This window comes from Nyctereutes procyonoides, unplaced genomic scaffold (genome assembly GCF_905146905.1).
Source record: "Nyctereutes procyonoides isolate TBG_1078 unplaced genomic scaffold, NYPRO_anot_genome, whole genome shotgun sequence".
Taxonomy (NCBI): domain Eukaryota; kingdom Metazoa; phylum Chordata; class Mammalia; order Carnivora; family Canidae; genus Nyctereutes; species Nyctereutes procyonoides.
Window position 1 is genome coordinate 57,318,329 of NW_026575146.1, and position 21,118 is coordinate 57,339,446.

At 41.8% G+C, this 21,118-nt stretch overlaps 1 protein-coding gene and 1 long non-coding RNA gene across 6 annotated transcripts in view; one reads left to right on the forward strand and one right to left on the reverse strand.

The window, feature by feature from the left end:
* SMARCA2 (SWI/SNF related, matrix associated, actin dependent regulator of chromatin, subfamily a, member 2) overlaps positions 1-21,118 on the forward strand; it is a 174,301-nt gene that overhangs the window by 122,502 nt on the left and 30,681 nt on the right. For all 5 annotated transcript variants that reach the window (XM_055309673.1, XM_055309674.1, XM_055309675.1 and 2 more), the window contains exon 28: positions 13,450-13,667. In XM_055309673.1, the coding sequence (XP_055165648.1) occupies positions 13,450-13,667 (218 nt within the window). The remainder of the gene's footprint in view (positions 1-13,449; positions 13,668-21,118) is intronic.
* On the reverse strand, positions 7,850-9,791 carry LOC129499799 (uncharacterized). The gene is made up of 3 exons (XR_008662456.1): positions 9,493-9,791; positions 8,874-9,407; positions 7,850-7,894 (listed from the first exon to the last, which is right to left on the reverse strand). It is a non-coding gene; the product is annotated as an uncharacterized LOC129499799 (long non-coding RNA).

A 21,118-nucleotide genomic window follows, 5' to 3' on the forward strand; every position in this document is an offset into this window, starting at 1 on the left:
GAATCAAAAGTGAACAAAAGTGCATGTGATATATTGTAAAAAGTACGAGAAAAGGAGGAAATCATGTAGGATTTTGTAAAGGAAGTGACATTTTAGCCTGTTTCTTAAAAAAGGAGCATGATTTGTGTAGGACAGGGGGATGAGGAAGAGAATTTGAGGTTCTGCACCCCACCGAGGCATGGGAATGAGTGGCTCCTCCCTCTGTGACCTTGTGTATTAGGAGCACGGTGTTTTTATGCAGGTTTTCATTGGGATAGGAGTGGAGGGGAAAGATTAGGGTAGGGCACTCCCTGGAGGCGGTGCCAGGCCTGAGAACCTGGGCTTTACTCTATTCCATCGAAAGACCATCAAGTCTGAAGTGGGAGAACAAATGTGCGTTCCTCCTTCTAAGCAGAAAGAAGATAACCGTTCGCTTTGTAAAGGATGAATTAGAGCCCAGGAGAGAGGGCAAGAAAAACCCATAGGGAGGCCATTATATCTGACCCTGCCTGTGAGAGAGGAGAATGAGCAGAGGGGAATGAACTATTTCAGAGGTAAAGCACACAGTGACTGGCAGGCCTGCCAGACTGTAAGGAAGGAAACTCATGATTTTAAAGATTGTTTTTTTGTTTTTTTTTTTAAGCCTGGATAATTGGGGGGAAATGATGCTGCCCTTTGATGAGACAGAGAGATCCAGAGAGAAATATTTGCTCTGCTGGGGAAAGAGCGATGACTTTGAGCTGGGACATTTAACAGGATATTGGAAATCACAACTGGCAACTCCACAACAAGTCCAGGCTGGAGAGAGAATGTTTGAAGCCATGTGCGTTGACGTCACAGTGAAGCTAGGGGCAATTTGGATCTCCAGAGAAGGTTTCGCATCCAGAATAGGGGACCAGATGACTTGCAGGTACCTCTCGCCAGTGGCAGGGCTGCTCAGAAGGCACCCAATACCCTGAGGGTTGAGAGTCTATGTCCAGGTTGCTCAGCAGAAGGAAGTGTGCCAGGGACCCCACTCCCCACTCTAGAAGCAGGGAGGCCAATGCCTTCATGAGGCATATATTCTGTCCCCTGCCCCCCAGGAGAGTGGTTTTGAAGTTATTCAGCAGTCCCCCAAGAGCCATTAAGAGACATCTCAGCTGCTGCTGTTCTGGGCATCGGAGGTATTAGTGATGTCTGCCGTGGGCTGAGAGCAGTTGGCCACATTTTACTGCATGTTTAACTATTGGGAGCATAAGAAAAGAGGTGGGGGAGGGGCAAAGAAAAACCTGGGGAATCTGCATGAAGGGGAGAAAAAGGTAGTGAGAAAATATGGGGAAAAAGACTGTAGCATTATATAGGAAGAAGAGATTTTAAATAAGGAGCAGCAGAGGATAAGTAAATAAAATAGGATTTAGACAAGACTAATAGGGGGATTTGGAAGCTCTGTGCAACTTTTGAAAAATCTCAGTATCCTGACCTGTGGTCAGGAGTAAATTCATCAGTTCAGGTGACTCCAGAGATTGAGTGAGCAATGAGAAGATGTAGCAGAGATACAACAAGTTCAATGCTAGAGTTTATGATTTTGTCCTTGAAGATGAACAACAGAAATATGTAGAACAGCTACACTTGAATTCACGACTAGTGGCCAGTGAACAGGTGTATCGCCAAGAGCAGTTTTCCCAGGGGACCCTGCCTAAAAGTTCAATTTGTATTCGACTATATTTATACTGCCTAACTTTTCTTGCCCAAGTGCTGCGTTAGAGACTGTAGGGCAGTGGAAAAAAATGAGGCATGGTCTCGGTAAGAAAAAGATCAGGGTGATGTGTTACAGCTGGGGAAGATCTTGAGCGGGGAATGAGTTGATGACTGAAGCATGGCACACCATGCACAGGTACAAGGTTATTGGGAAGGGCGTTCCAGTTGAGAAGGGTGAGAGAAATCACGATGGTTGGGGATAAATATGGCCTGCTATGGCGAGGCACTAGGTTTCTGCTCTTGTTCCGGGTGGGATGTTCACAGGCCAGGAAGTATGGCAAGTCAGATTAGGTAAAATCAGATTATGGAGACCTGTGGAGTCCAGGCAGAGAAACTTGGAATTGGCAACCTGAGGATCATTTTGCAACTTGAGTAGGGCAGTAACCTGAGGAAAGGAAGTATTTAAGATCTGGCCAGTAGGACGTAGCTCATGACTACTTAGAAAAATTCAGTATCCAGTTATTTAGATCTTACTGCAGGGGAGAAAAGGCTGGATGGCAAGAAAGAACAAGCAAGGTAGTGTGACTTTCCTTTTGACTCCCCTTCTGAAAAGAAAGAACAGCAGAAGCCTTCTTAACTAAAATAATCATAATCCGTAGTGGGTCCGCCAATGAAAATATCAAGCTGAGAAAATGTCACTTAAAGTAGTGGATACCTTTAATGGGAAACAATGGGTATCCATATGCCACATTTTTATGTAAGGCTGAAGTTGCCTCTTCAGGTCGGCTGACTACTCTTTTTTGCATAAGTAACCATATTATATTTCACTTAGGATTTCCAGTTTTGGCATTCTTAGAATTTTTTTTAAGTTCAGCTTTCCTGAGATATGAGTAACAAAGTTAGAAGACTTTTCAAGTATCCACTCTGAAAGGAACCCCCCCCCACTCCAGTTAATGGACGTCTCCATCACCTGAGAATCCTGATATTAGCAGATAGAGTGCAGACCCTTCCCCATATTATAAGAGTCTAGCCCTTGCCAAATTCAGCAGTTTTGTGTTTTAAGCCTCTCCCCTTTATGGAGTCTTTCACTATATTCACTGTTGGTAGAAAATAAGAGCCTTGTTTGTTTGTTTTTTAAGATTTTATTTATTTATTCATGAGAGAGAGGCAGAGACACAGGCAGAGGGAGAAGCAGGCTCCCTGCAGAGAGCCCGATGTGGTACTCAATCCCAGGACCCTAGTATTATGCCCTGAGCTGAAGGCAGACACTTAACTGCTAAGACACCCAGGCGTTCCAAGAGTCCTGTTTCTTTTCACAATTGTATTTCATTTTACATAATCTCCAAGTGAGTTATGTAGTTCCAATAACAAGTGTAACTGGCATCCAGACCTTTGGGAACACAACTGATTGCTGGCATACGTGCTAGGTGGAGAGAGCAGAGGGTCCTCACGGTGGGCAGGGCCTTAAGTGGAGGTGGATTGAAGGAGCCTTCTCACTTCCTTCAGTTTTACCGTCTGACAGACATGCATCTTAAATTTTTTCTAGGTGCTCTTCCTGGGATGCGTTTAAGGGAGATTTCTCTGCATATGAATATCCTGGCTAGGTAGAGCCAGTATCTTTGTATGTCTACACTATGCACATCACTGACCATGTTTCAGGTGATCCAGTGTCCTGGTGTTGCCTCTTCTGCTACCTAGCACTGCCCATACTAATTTTACCCACTAATTCCCAGAAAAATTCTAGTCCTGGCTTAGTGTACCAGGAGGCCATGGGAGGTATGCAAAGCCAGAGTAGTACTGAGCATGTTTGTTAGTAAAACCTGGTTAGATTTACCATTGTTCTTGATCCTTTGTGCTTTAAAATTACAGGCTTGTTTTAAGGTTTGTTGCATGACAAATTGTGTTACAGCACTTAGAGCTTATAGTTAATTAGGGTTCAAAATACTGTTTTGAATTTTTAGCTTTTTTGACCTGGCATTAAATAAAGTAGGATAGTCCTACTTGAGAAATGACTTTATGTATATTTAGAAGTGCCACATAGACCTAACTTGAGCAAATCTAAATCTGAATTTATTATACATGTCCAAGTTGGCTTCTCAAATCTAACTGGGGCCAGGTTCTCCTCTGCTGACACTCTAGTAGTATCTACGCATGCATACATGTGCATATGTGTATGTATGTGTGCATGTATCTGCATCAGTCTAACCAGTTAGGAGTATGTGTCTATATATATGGAGTTGCAGCCTCCCTGGGACCAGCGATGCTCTTGCTCCTTCCATTCAGCTTCAGTTCCCATACCACCAGACATACTCTCTCATGCTTGCAGTCCAAATTCCTAAAAGAAGTGAACTAATTTGGTGTTTGATGCTGAGACCCTCTTGCCAGGCCCTGCACAGGCCTGGAGACAAGCCACCCTGAGAACAGGGCACTGTTCCCAGTTCAACCAGGTGAGACCAGGCCAGGGAGAGGTTGCCCAATTCAGAACATGGCAGCCAGGCAGCCAGCACTAAGGGCAGGGCAGTTTCCCTTAGATTATAGGGCAGCATGAAAGACAAACGCTGCCATCACTTACTCAAAGGGATGTTTATGCTCATACAGGGGGTCCTCACTTGGCATCATTCCAGTATACACAAATTGCCATTACTGTGATAGAGTTAAACATCAGTCCCCGATCACAAATTTGTTACTTTATGAATTAGTTTGCTAGGGCTCCAAGAACAAAATAAACTGGGTGGCTTCAAGAATAGAAATTGACTTTCTCACAGATCTGCAGAGTCCAAAATCAGGGTCTCCATAGGGTTGGTTTCTTCTGTGGCCTCCTTCATCTTCTAGATCCCATCTGCTTCTCCCTATGTTTTCACATGGTCTTCCCTCTTTGTTCCAGTCTCCTCTTCTTACAGGGATACGAGTTGTGTGGAATTCAGGCTCACCCTCATGACCTCTTTCTACCTTAATTACCCTTTAAATTTAGGCCCTGTCTCCAAATACAGTCACATTCTGAGACACACTGGGGGTTAGGACCTTGCCGTATGACTTTGGGAGGGGACGCACCACAGTATATCATAGTATTATTGTACTTCATTGTATAAAGCACAGACTTTGCTGCTAGTTCTTTAGCCCATACTATGAAAGTAACCCATGTACATCATGTTGCAAGACCACTCCCATCACTTCTTTCAAAGTGTGTTGGTGACTTGTCACTTAGTACCTGTTACTCAGTCAAGGAATAGACAGTGAAGCATGGGATTATTGTGCCTCCTTGTACCCCGGTGATACACCCACACAACGTTCCAACCAAAGTAGATCGTTAAGAGCAGGGATTGGCCAACAGAGGCAAAAGTGCAGCAAAAACCAGAACAGCACAGAAAGTGAAATTGGACAGGACTAGAAGGCTTGAAAATGTGGCACCAACTGTGAAGACAAGAGAGTCTTGCAGGAAACTCCACTGTAAACCATATGGGGGGTGGGGAGCATCTGGATGGCTCAGTTGGTTAAGCATCCAACTCTTGATTTCAGCTCAGGTCATGAGCTGGAGTCTGATGCCATGCTCCACACTGAGTGTACAGCCTGCTTGGGATTCCCTCTCTCTCCCTCTACCTCTCTACCCCTCCCATTTCACCCACTTCTTGCACTCTTTAAAAAAAAGAAAACATGGAAAAAGTCTGATGAATTAAAAAAAAAAAAAAACTCAAGTCATCCAGTGTATTTTAGTTTAAATTGAATTGAAGCATTTACTTTGAATTGAGGACTTTTGTGTGTGTGTGTGTGTATGTGTGTGTGTGTGTGTGTGTATCTCCCCCAATCAATTTGGCTAGTGTTCAGGCCGAAGTGTTGAAGTTAACTTTGAAAGAGAATAGTGATTATGAGGAGACAGAAAAAGAGCCTTTTCTGCCAGGAAAGGTTGGTTTCATGTTTCAGAAGCCGAAGTTGGCGTGAACTGAGTGGGTTGGTGGTGCCTCCAGGGCAGACAGGGCTCTGCTGTGAAGTGTGTACCCAGGTTGCAAGGGTGAGTTCAGGCCACCAGTTCCAAGGATCATCCAGTATTGACTGCTGAGGAAACAGGTCTTTGCTGAAAGACCCCTCTGTGGAGAATTTAAGAAAGCTGTAAGGTTGTAGAGTGACCATAAAGGAGGATCTGGATACTCAGCCAGAGGAACTTCGTTGAAGGTGAACTTAGCAAGGTGAATGAGGAAAAGTGCTTAAAGAAAAGGATGAAGAGACAAACCAAGCCCTCTGCATCCAAGGGTTCATCTGAAATATTTCACAACATTGAGGGGGCAAAGGGTAAAATGTTGGAAGCTGATCCTTGGCAATTTGCCAAGGCCTGGGAACAAAGCTTATTCTATATCCTAGGTTATTTGATGAGAAGAGGAAGGCAAATGCTTTAAAACAAAACAAAACCTCTTAAGGCTTGTTTCTAGTGTGTTAAAGTTCATGTACTAAATAGATATTCATGTTACTATGTTTCACATTTTCTTGTGCACATATTATGGACATAAGAGTTTTTAGTTTTTCAACATTCATTTGTAAGGGGCATGGAACAATCACAATTTCCTGATTATTAGACTGGCTTTTGGCAGTTTCAACTTGAATGGTCATCTTTTTAATGGTCCCATACTTCCATGCAAAGCAAGATTGCACATGTGTGTGCACATGTGGATCTTTTTTGCTGAGAGTCAAGATGTTATGTATGTATGGTGTTAAGGCTTTAGATGTATTATTCACCTAAGTTTACACACATAATCAGCCTTTTCCTGGCGGTTCAGAGTCTTCATTTGTGCTGTAAAGTAGAAAATACTATGGTTCAGGGTGTGTGGCTTATGCAGCCTAACTTCCAGAGCTGAAATCCTGGCTCTGCTTGCTTACCTTTTTGTCTGACCTGGAGGAAGATGCTCCATCTCTCAGACCCTCCAGTTTCTCACCCATAACCTGAGCAGATAACAGTACCTGGCTCATAGTGTTGTTGCAAGGATTAAATGAGCAAATGTGTGTAAAGCACTGTGTGCCTGGCAACTGTGGAAACAGTAGGTGGTAGGGGCTGGTGGTGGTGGTAGTAAAAGCAGTGGAGGTATTCACGATGCCATGTATCTTCAGATGGATTGAAACTGAGGCTTTTTCCTCCATCAGACAGCCTCAGGCTGCAATGCTTTTATTTCTTCTTGTGTTCTGTTACTTATGTGTTCTCCTCTGTTAATTTGGCTTTTGCTGGTCTTTTTTTGCCTCTGTCTCAAGCAGAACAAGCGCCCTACTCTGAACCGCCCTCTTGTTGGGATTTGATGTTTTTCACCCACAGAGGGGCCATAGCTCAGAGAATTTGTCTTGTGGCAGTGTGGAAGCCCTGAAGAGGGCTCCGTTGCTCGTGGATGGCCTGTCACCGGCAAGCCTAGAAGAGAACCATTTATTTGGCTCAAGGGCCTGCAAATGAAGTTATACTCAGTCACTGTACACATTACTTGTCTGTCTCAAAAACATGTTAGTCTCTGTAAGCATTGAAATTATACCATAATCTGTTACCTTCTCTTGGCATTTCAGTTTTTATTTTTAATATACTGAGAACCTGAAGTACGAAGTGACCTAGGCCTTCCTGAGAAGCCTCGCATGGGGGATAAGTAGGTTATGAGTTATAGTAACTGATAAATGGTCTCCAGATTAAAAAAAAAAGGCAGAATTGTATTTCTTTTAATTTCCCATCATTTCCCTATGCCTCCTGCTGGCTCACAAATTCAGCTGGAGCATCCTGCTTGCCTAGCTTGTGAGAACAAAGGTGTTGGTGCATCATGTTGGTAATGTGGTAGGGTCTACAGGACCGAATGTTTCTGGGGCCACCCTCTACTAAATTTAAAAGTCATGCTCTGAACAGAGTACTGGGGCTTCATGTTCCCCAAAAGGTACCCTATAGGTTTAGTTGATCTTGTGGCTTAAATAATTTTAATACTTCCTATACTTTTTCCCCCCTCTTTCCACCCCAAAATTGCTTATACCTGAAATAGGGTTTACTTTGCCTCATCTGGATTGTGGAAGCTTACCTTTCCCCCCTACTTCCCCTACATTTCCTCAGGGAGCTTGCTGATGCCATTAGCGGGAAAGAGAACACCTTGGTTCATTTTTGCAAAAGTAATCTGAAGTCGTTAAACAAGAAACTGAAAAACTCGCTGTACTGAGAATTTGGTAAACAGCAGCTGCAGTCACTTACCTTAAAAGCCAGCACTGCCCATTTCAGTGGCCACCACCCAGGTGCCTATCAAATGAGTAAAGAAACCAGAGTCCACTAAATTAACAGGTCATCAATTAATTACACCACAATGAAAAAGAAAAAAAAAACCTATGCTGCTAAAAAAAAAAAAAAAACTTTTAGATCAACTCCTTTCTTTCCTTGAATATCTTAGGCATTTGTTAAAAAATGTAAAGTTTGTGAATAGATGGACCACTGTTTACAGGTATTTTCTTATATCCTGGGTATTTCCTTTAACAACATTTGAATGGATAAGGATCTTTGGAAAAGGCTTCCCGTCCCTGGCGAGGGGCAAGACAGAACGTGCTACCTGTCGAAATGCTATAAGGTCTGAGGTCAGAAGGAAAGCTAGCAAGATTTCACTGGTATCCTGTGTTGTGTGTTGAGGTAGTAGGAACACGTAGGAACCTGCCATTGGGTCTGTTTGTTTTTTAAGTATATACAGTTTGATCCCCCCCCCGCGCCCCACCCCAGCCCCATGATGTTTTTTTTTTCAATTGTGGTTAAAAAGCACATAATGCAAAAAACTATCTTAACTGTTCTAAGTGTACGTTTTAGCAGATGTCTGTGCAGCCATCACTACTATACACTGCATAACTTGTTCATTATCCCAACCCGAAATTCTACACTTCCTGAACAATAACTCCCCACTCTCCCCTCCACTCCATGCCTGGCAACCTCTGTTCTTCTTTCTCATGTAAGTGAAATCATACAGTATTTGTCCTTTGGTGTCTGGCTTATTCTACCTTGGGAACTGGGTTTTATGCGTATTTCTCTAACAGGTTGCTTTCGGGGATGGTATTGATAAAAATTTTTAAATTGTCCAAAGCCCCGAGTCTGAAATCATGTATGCAGAAGTGCTAGTCTTTATTAAACCAAGTGACTAAAACGAGGTGGCATTTTAAGAACTCCATATTTGATTGTTGCTGTCATTAAAAAAAAAAAGAAAGAAAAAAAATCACTATAGTAAGAAAATTTCCCATACCTGAAATCATAAAGTTTCTTTAAAAATCCACTTTTTTGTCACTGCTACTGCTGGTAGTCTGGTTATGTTGGGAATCGCTGCATGTCTTACTGGCATCTGGGGGTCTCAGCAGGGCTTGAGGGAGGTTTAGCCTCTCCTAATATTAGAATCAAGTTCAGCAGTGTGAGAGTGGGCTTCAGGAGGCAGTAGTATTGACATGTAATTGTCTTAACCCACATGCTTTAATGCTTAGCCCTCACTCAGTCTGTAGCCCTACCCCCACCCCAGCAGCATTTGGGGTCCTCTTCTGGAATCTAATGCAAGTTACAAAGGGAGAAAGACCCCCAGAGAGAGCAAGAGACCCTGTCAGGGGGCAGAAACATGACATTTAAACAGCACAGTTAGGTGTTAGAATGCTGAATCTCCCCCCTTCCCTATCCGAGAATTTCCCCATGCATTGTCTGGATGTCTTCAGAATTGCTCCTTTTGATTTTTCTTAAGATGGTCTGTTCCACCGTTGGGGCTGTGCCACTCTGCGCGGTGGGCTTGGAGATCCTGAGTGGAAAAGGCAACCACAGTGAAAACAATGCCCCGGAGTTACGTGTGGCTTTTGTTTGCCTGTCCCTGTTTACCTACTCACAGCCATGGATCCAGTCTGTTGTGCCGTGTAGTACCGTGAAGTCAGGTATACTAGCGCCCCGTTACATCGAGGGTTAAAAACAAGGATAATACCGACTCCCTGCACCGTCCGTCTTTCCCTAAAAGACACCGCGTGTGTCAGGATGACAGAGAGGGGCACGACCAGACCCACGTGTGGCCGATTCCCCGGTCGGGTCTGCCATGTGCTTTTGCAAGCTGCAAAAGTGTTTGCTCTAAAGCCGCTTTCCCCTGCACCGCCGGCTCCTGCGTTTTGTTATCAGAACCTGGTGCTGCTTTCTTAGGAACGAATTGAAGAAGGAGCCAGGCTGGATCTCATTTTTTGTACATCCTGTGTTGTGAAAATGTATTCTTTAAAAAAAAAAAGAAAGAAAGAAAGAAACGAAAGAAAGAAAGCGAAAGAAGGGGGGGGGGAGAAAAGGTTGCCATCCAGTGGAGGAAGGAGTAATTCCCAGCTTCATTCAGGAAAAAACGCAGGCTGGAATATGCTTAACTATTTTAACTTGGCTGGGGATTTTTATCACCAGAAGGGTTTTTTTAGTGACATCCGGAGCCAAATGGGTGCCGTGTGCCTTTAAGGAAAGAAGTGCCTCACCAAACTTCCCTGTAGTTGTGTCTCACCGTTTGGATAGGGAAGGAAAGTGTTAATTTCTTATTTGTACACTTTTTTTCCCCCGACTTCCTTCCTATTCACTTCATTAAATCTAGAGGCAGTTCAGCATGGGAGCCGTCTGTATGTTGAATTAGGGCTCGCACTCTTGCGCAACACGTCACCAGTCGGAAACTGGGGGTTTGCTTCTGTGATTTATTTCATTATTGTGCTGGTAAAAGGTTTGGAAGGGCATTCTTTTCGGGGTAGTACTTTAGCATTGTGTAGCAAGTTTTTTTTTTTTTTTTTGGTGGCCCCCCCCACCTAGCACTGAGTTGAGTCAGTTGAGCCAGTTTAATAAATAATTTTTTAAATAAAAGAACAGTTTTAAATTTCCATGAATAATTTTTACTTCCATGCAGGAGTAAGCTTACTCTACTTCTTTAAGTGCGAAAAGCACTGGGAAATATTTAGTGAATTGATTTCCATTAGAAAAAGACCCTTAGAAATCCCTGAACATAAAGTACTGCATATGGATGTGTTTGGGGTCTTTGGGGAGGAGGGAAGATGTTTTGTAGCTGACTGCATTCCTGCATAAAACCTTAATTTAAGGGGAATAATGGTCAGTACTTTGTGTGTTTCCTTGTGATTTCCAGGACCTAAATTTAATATGAATCTGCACGTATTAGCAATTGTCATAAACATTGTTTCCACTAGTTCTTTTTGCAATTTGTTTTCGCTTCTTAGCTACTCCCAGATTCAGAGATTGATAAATCCAAATATCACAAGCTTGTGCTTTGTTCCGTTTTTGTTTTGTTTTTTCAAAATTAAGGGGAGGGGGGTGAGCTTAGAACTATCCTTTTCACAACTTCCCCCTCTTCATGTATCCCACTGAAAAGAAAAACAATGAAAAATTTTACAGCAGGAAAGTGAAAGGGAAGTGTCACAGTTGTTCGGGATTTTCTTTAAGGAGAAAGAATGACATTGTATTAAAATGTTTGAAATTGAGAACATGCACATTGCTTTTACTGACATGTATTTAATGAAAAAAAATTCTTTTATTAAAAAAAAAATCATCTTAGATTGCTCCAAAAACATGCAGTCTATTTTTTAAGCACTAAAATGAGGTTTAAAATACCAAAGAAAAAAAGCATAAATTGCTTTTAAATTTTTAAAATAAATTTGAATATTAATTTGGTTTTTTTTATTGGCTTAATTGTTAAAATGAGAGTAAGAATCAGAAACCATCTGAGCTAAAAATCTCTAATTCTGCTGCCTGGAATAATAAGGGGGAAAAATATGATAAGTAGTTGTCAATATTAAAACAGGCTGAAGGAGGAAGGCTTCGGGCCTTGTAGTAGGTAGAATGAAACAGCAGATTTGAGTATCCACAATCCTTTCAGTATTAAATTTTCAGTAAAATAAAATTACTTGTATATGAAAACATAGCCTTTCCCCAGCTCTCTTTTTTTTCCTGATCAGCTGATGAAGAGACTAGCAGCTCGCTGCTTTGCTGGCTTGTTAATTTTATCCCCACTAACTGTGATTTCCGATAGCCGGCCTGCTGATAGTGGTAAGGTAAATATCCTTTTTCGTTGCCGTCTTGAAGATTCAGTAGAACTACATCCCAGGCATGTGTAGGTGTGTAACACATCAAAAGCCGGTGTTCTCCGTATTTCTGTGTGCAACTGGGTGCTTGAGGAGAGCAGTACCATTAACTGTTGACAGCCTTGCATGCTGTATTTATTATTAGCATGTTCAGTCTCCAAGATTTGCGGGACAATTTCCTTTTCTTAATCTTCGCTTAGCTGCAGTGTGTTTAGCTGTATAGTGGGTGTCCTGCTTTTAGGCAAATGAATATTAATGAAATAATGTGGAGCTTTTTTTTTTTTCCTTTTTTTTTTCTTTTTTCCTCATAACTCATCAGATCTCGCCTCCTTCATAGTGGTTATCTGAACACTGTAGGATCGTGATGGAAATTGTCTTTTGATTATTAAGGCCTAGCCTCAGACTGTCCCTTAGGATTCTGTCTCTGTGCATGTTGCTTCTGTGGGTTTGCACATTGGAGGATGCATAGAAAACATTCTTTTAATCCCACTAGCATTTTTAACATGCCAGGTTGTTTTGTGTTCTGCACCAGGTTTTCTTCATAAAACCTTTCTTTTTCAGGAGGCATTGTACACAAGTGAAAGAAATTATGTCTGAGCTGTAATCACTCTTTATATTGATTGTTATACTCACATGATCATAAATATTAGCCATGTTTGGTGCTGTGGAGAAATGAAGGTAATTGCTTTATGATTAGGGCTCTTTCAGCTACGAGAAAGGATTGATTAGCATTTGCATACTGGAAGCAATATTGAGAGGCAGGAGGAACAAATAACAACATCAGTTATTCTGTGTGAGAAAGCAATCTTGAAATGTAATTTAAAGGTTTTTTTAAAAAAATTTTCTTTTTCGTGGTCAAATTTTCTTTTATCTATTTTTTTTATTGCAGTTTTTCTTTTATTTTTCTTAAGTTTTGAGATTTATCAGGGTGGGGGGAAGAAAAGTTTAAACTTCTGGGTCTGTCACATGGATCTTTTAGCCATTTACGAACAGGTTTCTTTTATACCTGGTTGTTTTTATAGCTATTTTATTATCTCTCTGCATTAGTGCTGCTGGCTCTGGTTTAAAGCAAGCGTTTGCAGGTAATTGGAAAAAAGTGTTTGTTGTTTGTGAGTGTGTGTGTTCTTTATCAGATGATTTAAGTGCGTTTACCAAGGAATGTGGCTTTGTACTTCCTGTTTCCTTGTTTACTAATTGCTACGTTAGAACAAAAATCTGGATGGAATTCTGATTTATGTTGTGAATCATGAGTAAATTGATGTAAAACCTCAAAAAAGGGTCAGAGCTTATATGATTGTAAGGATGTTTTCTTACAGGGATTTTTTTCTTCACCCATCCCTTGTTTTGTTTTGTTTTACTGTTCTCCTCCCCCCACCCCCTTTACAGTAATGAGACAATTAAGGTCTTTTTCTTACATTGAGCTAAAATTTCATTTGGATTCAGTTATCTTTCAGACACTTAAATGTATAGCTCTTTTTGTACTCGTCATTTCTTCTCACAATTAGTGTTTCCGGCTTTCAACATATTTTGTTCACGGGTTAGACTTGGTTTTAAGATGCATTGATTCAATATGGCGGTCTTTGCTCTTTCTTCTTACTTGACTGGTTACTGTTAACTTCTATTTTTTTTATTATTTGATTTTTGTTAGTTTAATTTTATTCTTACTACTCAGGTTGGCTTTTTAAAATTTTCTTAGTGATTCTCTTGTCTTGAATTTTCTTCCTTCGTTCCCTGCTACACCAGGCCATTGAAGACGGCAATTTGGAAGAAATGGAAGAGGAAGTACGGCTCAAGAAGCGAAAAAGACGAAGAAATGTGGATAAAGATCCGGCAAAAGAAGATGTGGAAAAAGCCAAGAAGAGGAGAGGCCGCCCTCCAGCTGAGAAACTATCCCCAAATCCCCCCAAACTGACGAAGCAGATGAACGCCATCATCGATACTGTGATAAACTACAAGGACAGGTGAGTGTTTCACTCTTAAACCTTGATCATCTTCCCCAAGAGTACGATTGATAATTCACCACAGAGCAAGATTTAGGAAGGTGTGTACTGGGGCCTTAAGGTTCTTTCTACTTTCATGTTTCACAGCTTTTGCCCCAAAGGTGTCAGAAACTTTGTACCATGTTCACAATGGCTGCTCTTGCTATTTGGGATGCTATTTTACCAGCTATTATTTGAGATATTTGGAAATAGTTTAGATTACAAAATTAAAGTCTAAGCTGGAGGAGGATTCTTAAGGATCTCTAAAATACCATCCTTTATGGGGAAGAATTTGGAATGGTAGCGTGAAATTCTACTTTTGGGCTGAGTTGTTAGGGAGAGAAGAATCCTAGCATACTTAAGGTAAATATTTCATGTCAAGACTCTGTTGAAAACCAAACAGATGCTTCGTCAAAAATACCATTCCTTCTTTCCTTCCAACACACTTGAATATCTGAGTGCTTGTTTGAACCATCTCCTTCTTCATAATGATACTACTTAGCATGGCATTTCAGCAGATGTAACTCGTTTTCATGGAACTTTTCAGTGTGATTGTTAAGAAATCTGTGCTGGACACTATTATCCCCAGACCTGTGTCTGTCAGCCCAATATAGTAGATAAACTAGTTAGGCTACATTTTGGGTAGTTGTTTTGGTTTCTGCTTGATAATCATGTGATGCAGTTTTCATAGGAAGATCACCTCTCCTTCCAGTTGAAGAATTAGGAAACAAAAGAATTAAACATTGTATTTCTCTTGATGGCAGAGTGGCATTGATCAGTTTTTGGTTACCATTTTTTTTTTTTACATTAACTAGCGTTGCTCTGTACACCTGGGAGTATTTAACATGAATAACTAAGTTGTGATTTTAGTTTCTCATTGTGACTTTAGTGCATGTGTATTACCAGGAAGAAAACCTCGTAATAAAGATGAAGTAGTATAAAAAGGAAGAAACTTTCCACCTAGAGGTTTTTTTGTTAGGTCTAAGTTATATTTTCTGTAAGAAGTCTCCAGAAATGTTGAAAAGTGGTAGGAGGAGGTGTGTGTGAAAGAGTCAGAATTTCATGCCCCTCTTTGTGTCCCAGATTTTTTAGGTTCTCTGCTTACTCTTTTTTTTTTTGTTGTTGTTCTTTTTTTCTTTCAAGTGTATCCCCTTGCATATTTCAGAAGTGGCAATAAAGAGCAGCCCTATTATATTGGGTTTGGGTAAGCTGCTCATTGACATGGGTATGACAGCCGTCCAGGAAAGAAAATTTGGCCACAGGTCGTTTCTTTGACCAAAGGGAACATGCAGACTTGTTTGTATACTAAGAGTTAGTAACACTGTCAAGTTTCTCTTCGTCCCCAGCCCTACCAATAGATGTGCCACAGGCAGGAACAGTTTCTAGGAAACCAGCTTGAACAGTGATGATGCCTTATTTTATCAGCCTCTTGTGTAAGGAAAAAAAGTAGAAAGAATCACTCTTGCATATACCACCAACTCTTCTGCCTTTGTCTCACGGGAGCACAACATCTGTTACTTTGACCAAGTATGCCTTGTTCATAAACTGTTGAGTGAGAAGGGCCATAGAAACGCTGAGAAGAGCCAAGAAGAGGTTTAGAACCTAGGCCTTCTATTCCAGGTGATGGCTAGCTCCTCCTTTAATGGCATAAAAGAGGTCACCAGCTGCTGGTCCACATACTGCCAACAGATTGATTTGTTTCATGGTTCGTGTTGTGTAGGGCCTGGGTAGAAAAAAAGCAAACAGATAAAACTGGAGAGAATTTCTTATAAACCTCAAGTGTTTTCCGTTATGTTTGCAAAACCCAAAAATCATGCTACATTCTACCCAAGTTTCCCTCAGGTCACAATTGGTGGGACTGAAGAAGTGGCTCCCCCCTCTCCATGGGCTCTCCTGATCTGGGGTGTCCCACTCCCCATCACCTGCTCTCATCCTTCCAGTGTGGAGTGCCTGCTGCCATCTGTCATCATGCTTTTCACACCTGGCCTGCCTGACTCCTTTATATTAACTGCAGGCTCCACAGCTTTTTGGGTTTATGACTTCCTAAAACACAAAGCTAGGGGCTGACCACTTTCCTCGAAACCACCACAAAAGTTGAGGTTCCATCCCTTACCCCTCAGCTGAGCACAGCTCTGTAGGTGACAGCACAAGCTGTAGTCTGGGTTCAGCTACCCTTGGTTGAGTCTAACTCCAGGGTTTACTACCTATGGGGCACTTGGGCAACTTCCTCAATCTCTGTGAGCCTGTTTTCCTCATCCACAAAATGGGATGATAACCATAACTGCCTCTAGAGGTGTTAGGTGAATTTGGTGAGTTAATATAGACCAAGCTCATGGAGTCGTCTCATTATTAATAATCAGCCTTTTAGACTACTTTTAGCTCATCAGGTGGGTAAATGGAGCTCTGAGTGCTTTAAAAGAAGCATCCTTCCTAATAGGATTTCCGTCCTATTTTTTCCCCTGAAAACAGAAAATAGTTTCAGTGGGACTGATTACTGAGCATGTCTTTGGTTGTATTGTAGGGGAAGAATATTTAAATATTTTAGCATGCAGACATTAAGTACTTTTTTCCTCCCCTTTCTCTGGTTTTAATTACTTATTTAACCCTTTCTTGAAAAGTACCCTCCTAAGGCTCATTCTGTGAGCTTCCACATTTGGGTACATTCTGGGGTGTATGTACTCAGTTACTGCTGTGTGTTCCATGGATTTTTTTTTTTGTTTGTGTGTTAGTAATCTAGAAAAAGCACTTATTCTGAATATTTCTGTGTTTTATTTCTCTTACCAAACTTGGTGCTCAAGTAGGAGGCACTCAAATTAGTAGGGCCTTAATTGGATACATTGTTATATTTTTGTTGGTTTTAGAAAATACTGCTGGGAAATTCACCTACCCTTCCATGTGTTGAGATTTCTGTACCATTAAAGTCAGCTACTAATATAGCAATTCAACCTACCTGTGCAAGAAATACCACCTGTACTAATCTCCCTCCTATCACCTCAGCCAAATGTTAGGGCTCTGACAGTCATACAGATTAGCAGTGTATTAAATAAGAACTGCCATCTATATTTAACTGATATATAAGAATTAATTAGCTCTCATGAGACAGTTTTTTTCAAAGTTCTTGCATGATTCTGGGACAGATGTATCTTTCTTTTTTATAAAGAACTAGGATAATTTAAGCATCTATTTATTGCCTTTGTTTTCAGTGCCAGGCCTTTTTTTTTTTTTTAAAGAAGGATACTTTTTCAGATGTGACCCCAAAGAGCCAATAATTTTGTGTGATTCACAAAGGTAAGATCCTCTGTATAGACTGCTGTCTAAAGGTAGTACTGGTCAGCTACTCTCTTGTTTCTACCATTTTCTTTCAAGTCAAGGGTTTGTTAGAAGGTTTTGTTTTGACTCAACTATATCATGCATTGTTTTCTGCCTCTATACAAGGCTTTTAAAAATCCTGTTCTAAGATTATGTAATATTTAACCTAAGACTCAATTTCTTTAAAAAGGATTCATCCTAATCTGCATCTGTAACTCTTTAAAAATTGCTCCAGGGATGAGATCAAGAATAAGGTATTGAGGGATAGGGTCTCAGAGAGAGAACTGTCCCAAATCTAGAGACATGGCTTTGAGTTACTTGGGTAAGGGAAAGATCCTAGATTGTTTCAGGGTTGTAGCTGTCTCCGGTTCCACTTCCCACAACCCAGATGCATCACCCTCATCACCTTTGACAGATCGCCATCCAACCTCTATGAGGGTGCTCCCAAGAAGTTAGTTCACTATGCCATTCATGACACTGAAGCACACCTCTAAACACAGTCCTTTCCTTTATTTTTTTTATTTTTATTTTTTAGTCCTTTCCTTTATTAAAATGGATTCAGCCTTCTGATTTCTAGCGATTCTACTTGGACCTTCCAAGAGTAAATCTGTCCTCATTCCAAGAAATGTCCTTTGTGAACGTGTCCACCTAAGGACACTCTCCTTGAGGCTGAAACACCTCCCTTTGCTCTCTGAGTGATATCTAGATTTATACCACCTAGTCCTGTTCCTTAGGCACATCCTACCTTCTTAGTGTCCCATTTTAAATATGACGCCCAGAGCTCTGAAGGTATTCTGATGGCTAACTGCAGGGTGGCCAGCTTCCTTGATCTGTACACCAGAATTCTGTTACCGTAACTCAGGAGTGTATTAACATTTTCCAGCAGCTCTGACACAGACTTAACCTTTATGGAACATGGGACTTGTTGAAAAGCTCCCTCAAAACATGCAGAAAGTTCTTTTGTCACTTGAATGCTGCCAAGGTTAGCCTTCAACTGAGGGTTTTTCTTTTTTTTTTTAACCTGTATTTACTGACTTCATTCTTTTCCCTGTGCAGTTCCATTTATCTGATTCATGTCCAATCCTTATAGTCTACTTTTACAACTTAATTTTTAGGGTTTAAAAAAAAATCATGTTTCCTTGTCTAAGTCTTTTGGTCATCAGAAGATTTGTTATAAGCTGTTGCTGAGAACCTTCTAAAGGGCAAAGGACAGGTCTCAATTATGTGCCCCCTGAAAATCACTTCAGGTTGACAAGAAAAGTAACTAGGAATCCTAAAGTCGATTAGCCATCTGCGAACTCACATGACCGTGCCATCATGTCACGCACATTCATCTATACTTTGTCAAGGCTATCAAAAAAGGCTGAAACCAAGAGACACCACATTTGTGGCCTTTCCAATCTATCCACCTGGAAACCCTGCTGAAAGAATGAAATGAGGTTAGCCTGCCATGGTTTTTTCTAGGAGACCCCCTGCTGGTACTTAAATGATGTTATTTATCTTCTCTAAATAGCCCTGTGGCATCTGAATAATTTCTTCTAAATTTTTTACTGAGGGTCTACATCAAGCATAGCAGCCTTGAGTTTCCTTTTTCATTTTGACATGAGGACCCTGGCACTCTTCTCATCTTCTGACTCCATTTCTGTTCTTTGTGATTTCTTAAACATTATTAGAAGCAATCCACACGCTCCTTCAGGATTTAATTAGTTTGCAACTGAAACTTGGATTCATTTGAAGCGCCTTCATATGCTCTGTCGACTCTCCCATTGGTAGCTTTTGTTCATTTATTGTGCCTTACTTTTCAAATCTGAGCATTGTTCTCATCCCTAAAGAATCTGGAAACAGAATATGAGGTCATGTCATCTCCTTGCTCCCTGATAACTGCTTGAGGACTGTAGCAGGAACATTCCAGGAGGACTGGCCCTGCTCTCTGCAAACAGTTGGGATTTCAGGTTGAGCGCTGAGGATGGACACAGGGAAGCAGTGGGGGAGGCAGAAGATACCTGTCTGGCTGGCCTGAAACCAGGTGGATGAAACCCTGGCCCCCAATGCAGTTGGGGGGGTGGGGGCAGGGCTGGTGACCCCTGGGCTGGGCCCCTTCCTCCCTGACACTCTTGAGGCTCTGCTGTCCTCCCTGAACAAAGACTGTTATCTTCTTGCCCCAAATTTTAAGAAGCCTGTCAATATGTCTAAGAATGGTGGAAAGTCTTGGCTTACTCCTCACATTGTAAGAAATCATTCATTCATCTTGGAAATATTTATGGCCTTCCTCCCTTATTTTCAGCCCTATACTGCAGAACAGGGACAGAGGGTTTAAAAAACAACAACAACAACAAAAAAACACCTCAAAGTGCTTATCCCACTCATTCACTGTATGGGCATTGGAAGAGATAGTCTTCCTACCAGATGGGGTCTTCCTTCGAACGGGTGGCTGACCAGGGGAATTTGGGGAGGGAAGGGGTCATTTGAGCCCATGATACGAAGAAGGTACATGACATTTTCCTGTGTTTAGAGTCACTTTTAGAAAACAGAACTATCACTGTAAAGACATTTACCTTGGGAAAGGAGAGGCAACATTTCTTTCCTTTACCTTTTAGAACCCTTCCAAGGAAGGACTCCATAGACTTCAAACCTTAGGACTAAGTGTGCTCGTTTACTTCCTGTACACACCAAAACCACTTGTAGCATTTCCCTCGGTTTCAGGAAAGCCAAGCTGCTGTTTTTGAAGGTCCACATCTCATCAACCCATTCTCCAGAAGGGATGGGCTCCTGTTAAAAATGTTGCCTTGTTCCAAGGTTTTCTCTCAAGTGCTTGACCTGAAGTGTATTGTTTACCGAGTGGAGGCTTTCCCTCATGGATCACCAACCAGAGGTTTCGATCTACAGTGGACTGTTCATACCTCTCCAAAATAGATTTGTAGTAACAGAGATTTTTAAAGCCAAATCCATGTTACTGTATTCTTTTTCTGGTTTTTGTTTTGGTATTTTGTACCTTTTTCCTTTGCTCAAAGTGATCAGATCACTGACCTGTGTAGGTCTGTCCCCATGCACACCTTATTGTGATCATTTGATACTATTTGCTGGGATCTCTTTTGTTCTGAGGCTTGCATCCCCCACCCCTCTTCATTAATTTCAGCTCACAGAACCTTGCCCATCTCCTCTGTATTATTTACATCCTGTTCTATAAAATGTGTAAGATAATATTTTCTGTTGCCAAGTTTCTCTTTCTTCATGACTACATGTTCTGAGACAATGTGATCTGGTTTTGGCCTCTGTAGCCCCATGGCTAACATTATCATCAACCTAGTGTCCCAAAGGCGCAGCAGAAAAAGTATTCCCAATCCTGTGCCTTATTCCTGATATTCACTCCGATACCAAGTTCCCTCAACACGTGCATGAGCATCTGTCCTGGACACCCCAGCTTCTGAGGCCTCACACACTTCTCCAAGTAGGCCATCCTCATGGCAGGCCTTGCCTGGGGCAGCCATGTGCTGCCTGTGCCCCCCACCTCCAGGCTGCTCTTCATCCTGCTTGTCTGGGGTGTATACCTGAGCCTGCCTCACTGGTAACTTGCATGGCTTCCCATCGCCTAGTGGATGATAATCGAACTTCTTAGCACAGTTGGAAAGGTAGTTAGTCATCCATGGTCTGGCCTTGATGACCTTCCCAATTTCCTTTTCTGTCATGTCCCTGCCTGTTCCTCCTTTTATTTCAGACATTCCAGCTCAGTCTCTTTTTTTCCGCCTTTTGGCTCCTGGGTTTATGCCTTTCCCCCTCTGCTGTGCCCCCAAGCCCTTCTAAAAGCCAGCAGTGGCTTCCAGAAGGTATTTTGTAAGCGGCCACACCTGTCACACCTGCGTAGGCTGTGCATGCCGGAGGGCGTTGTCCTCCCCTAGAGTTAAGGTCTGGATGGGAGGGAGGTTTCTCCTGCGATTTCTCCTGCTTTATTTGCCACCACACCAAGGGATACCAGTATAGCAGGTTCAGAATGGCTCAGTGGAAGGTGCTTCCCTAGAGGCCCGTGGAAGGGCCAGAGATGTCAGGTGGTGGTTGTCCTTTCCAGTGGAAGCAATTTACTCGAAAAAGCGTAGAGGTCTGGGACGCAGTGCCAGCTACCCGGGTGG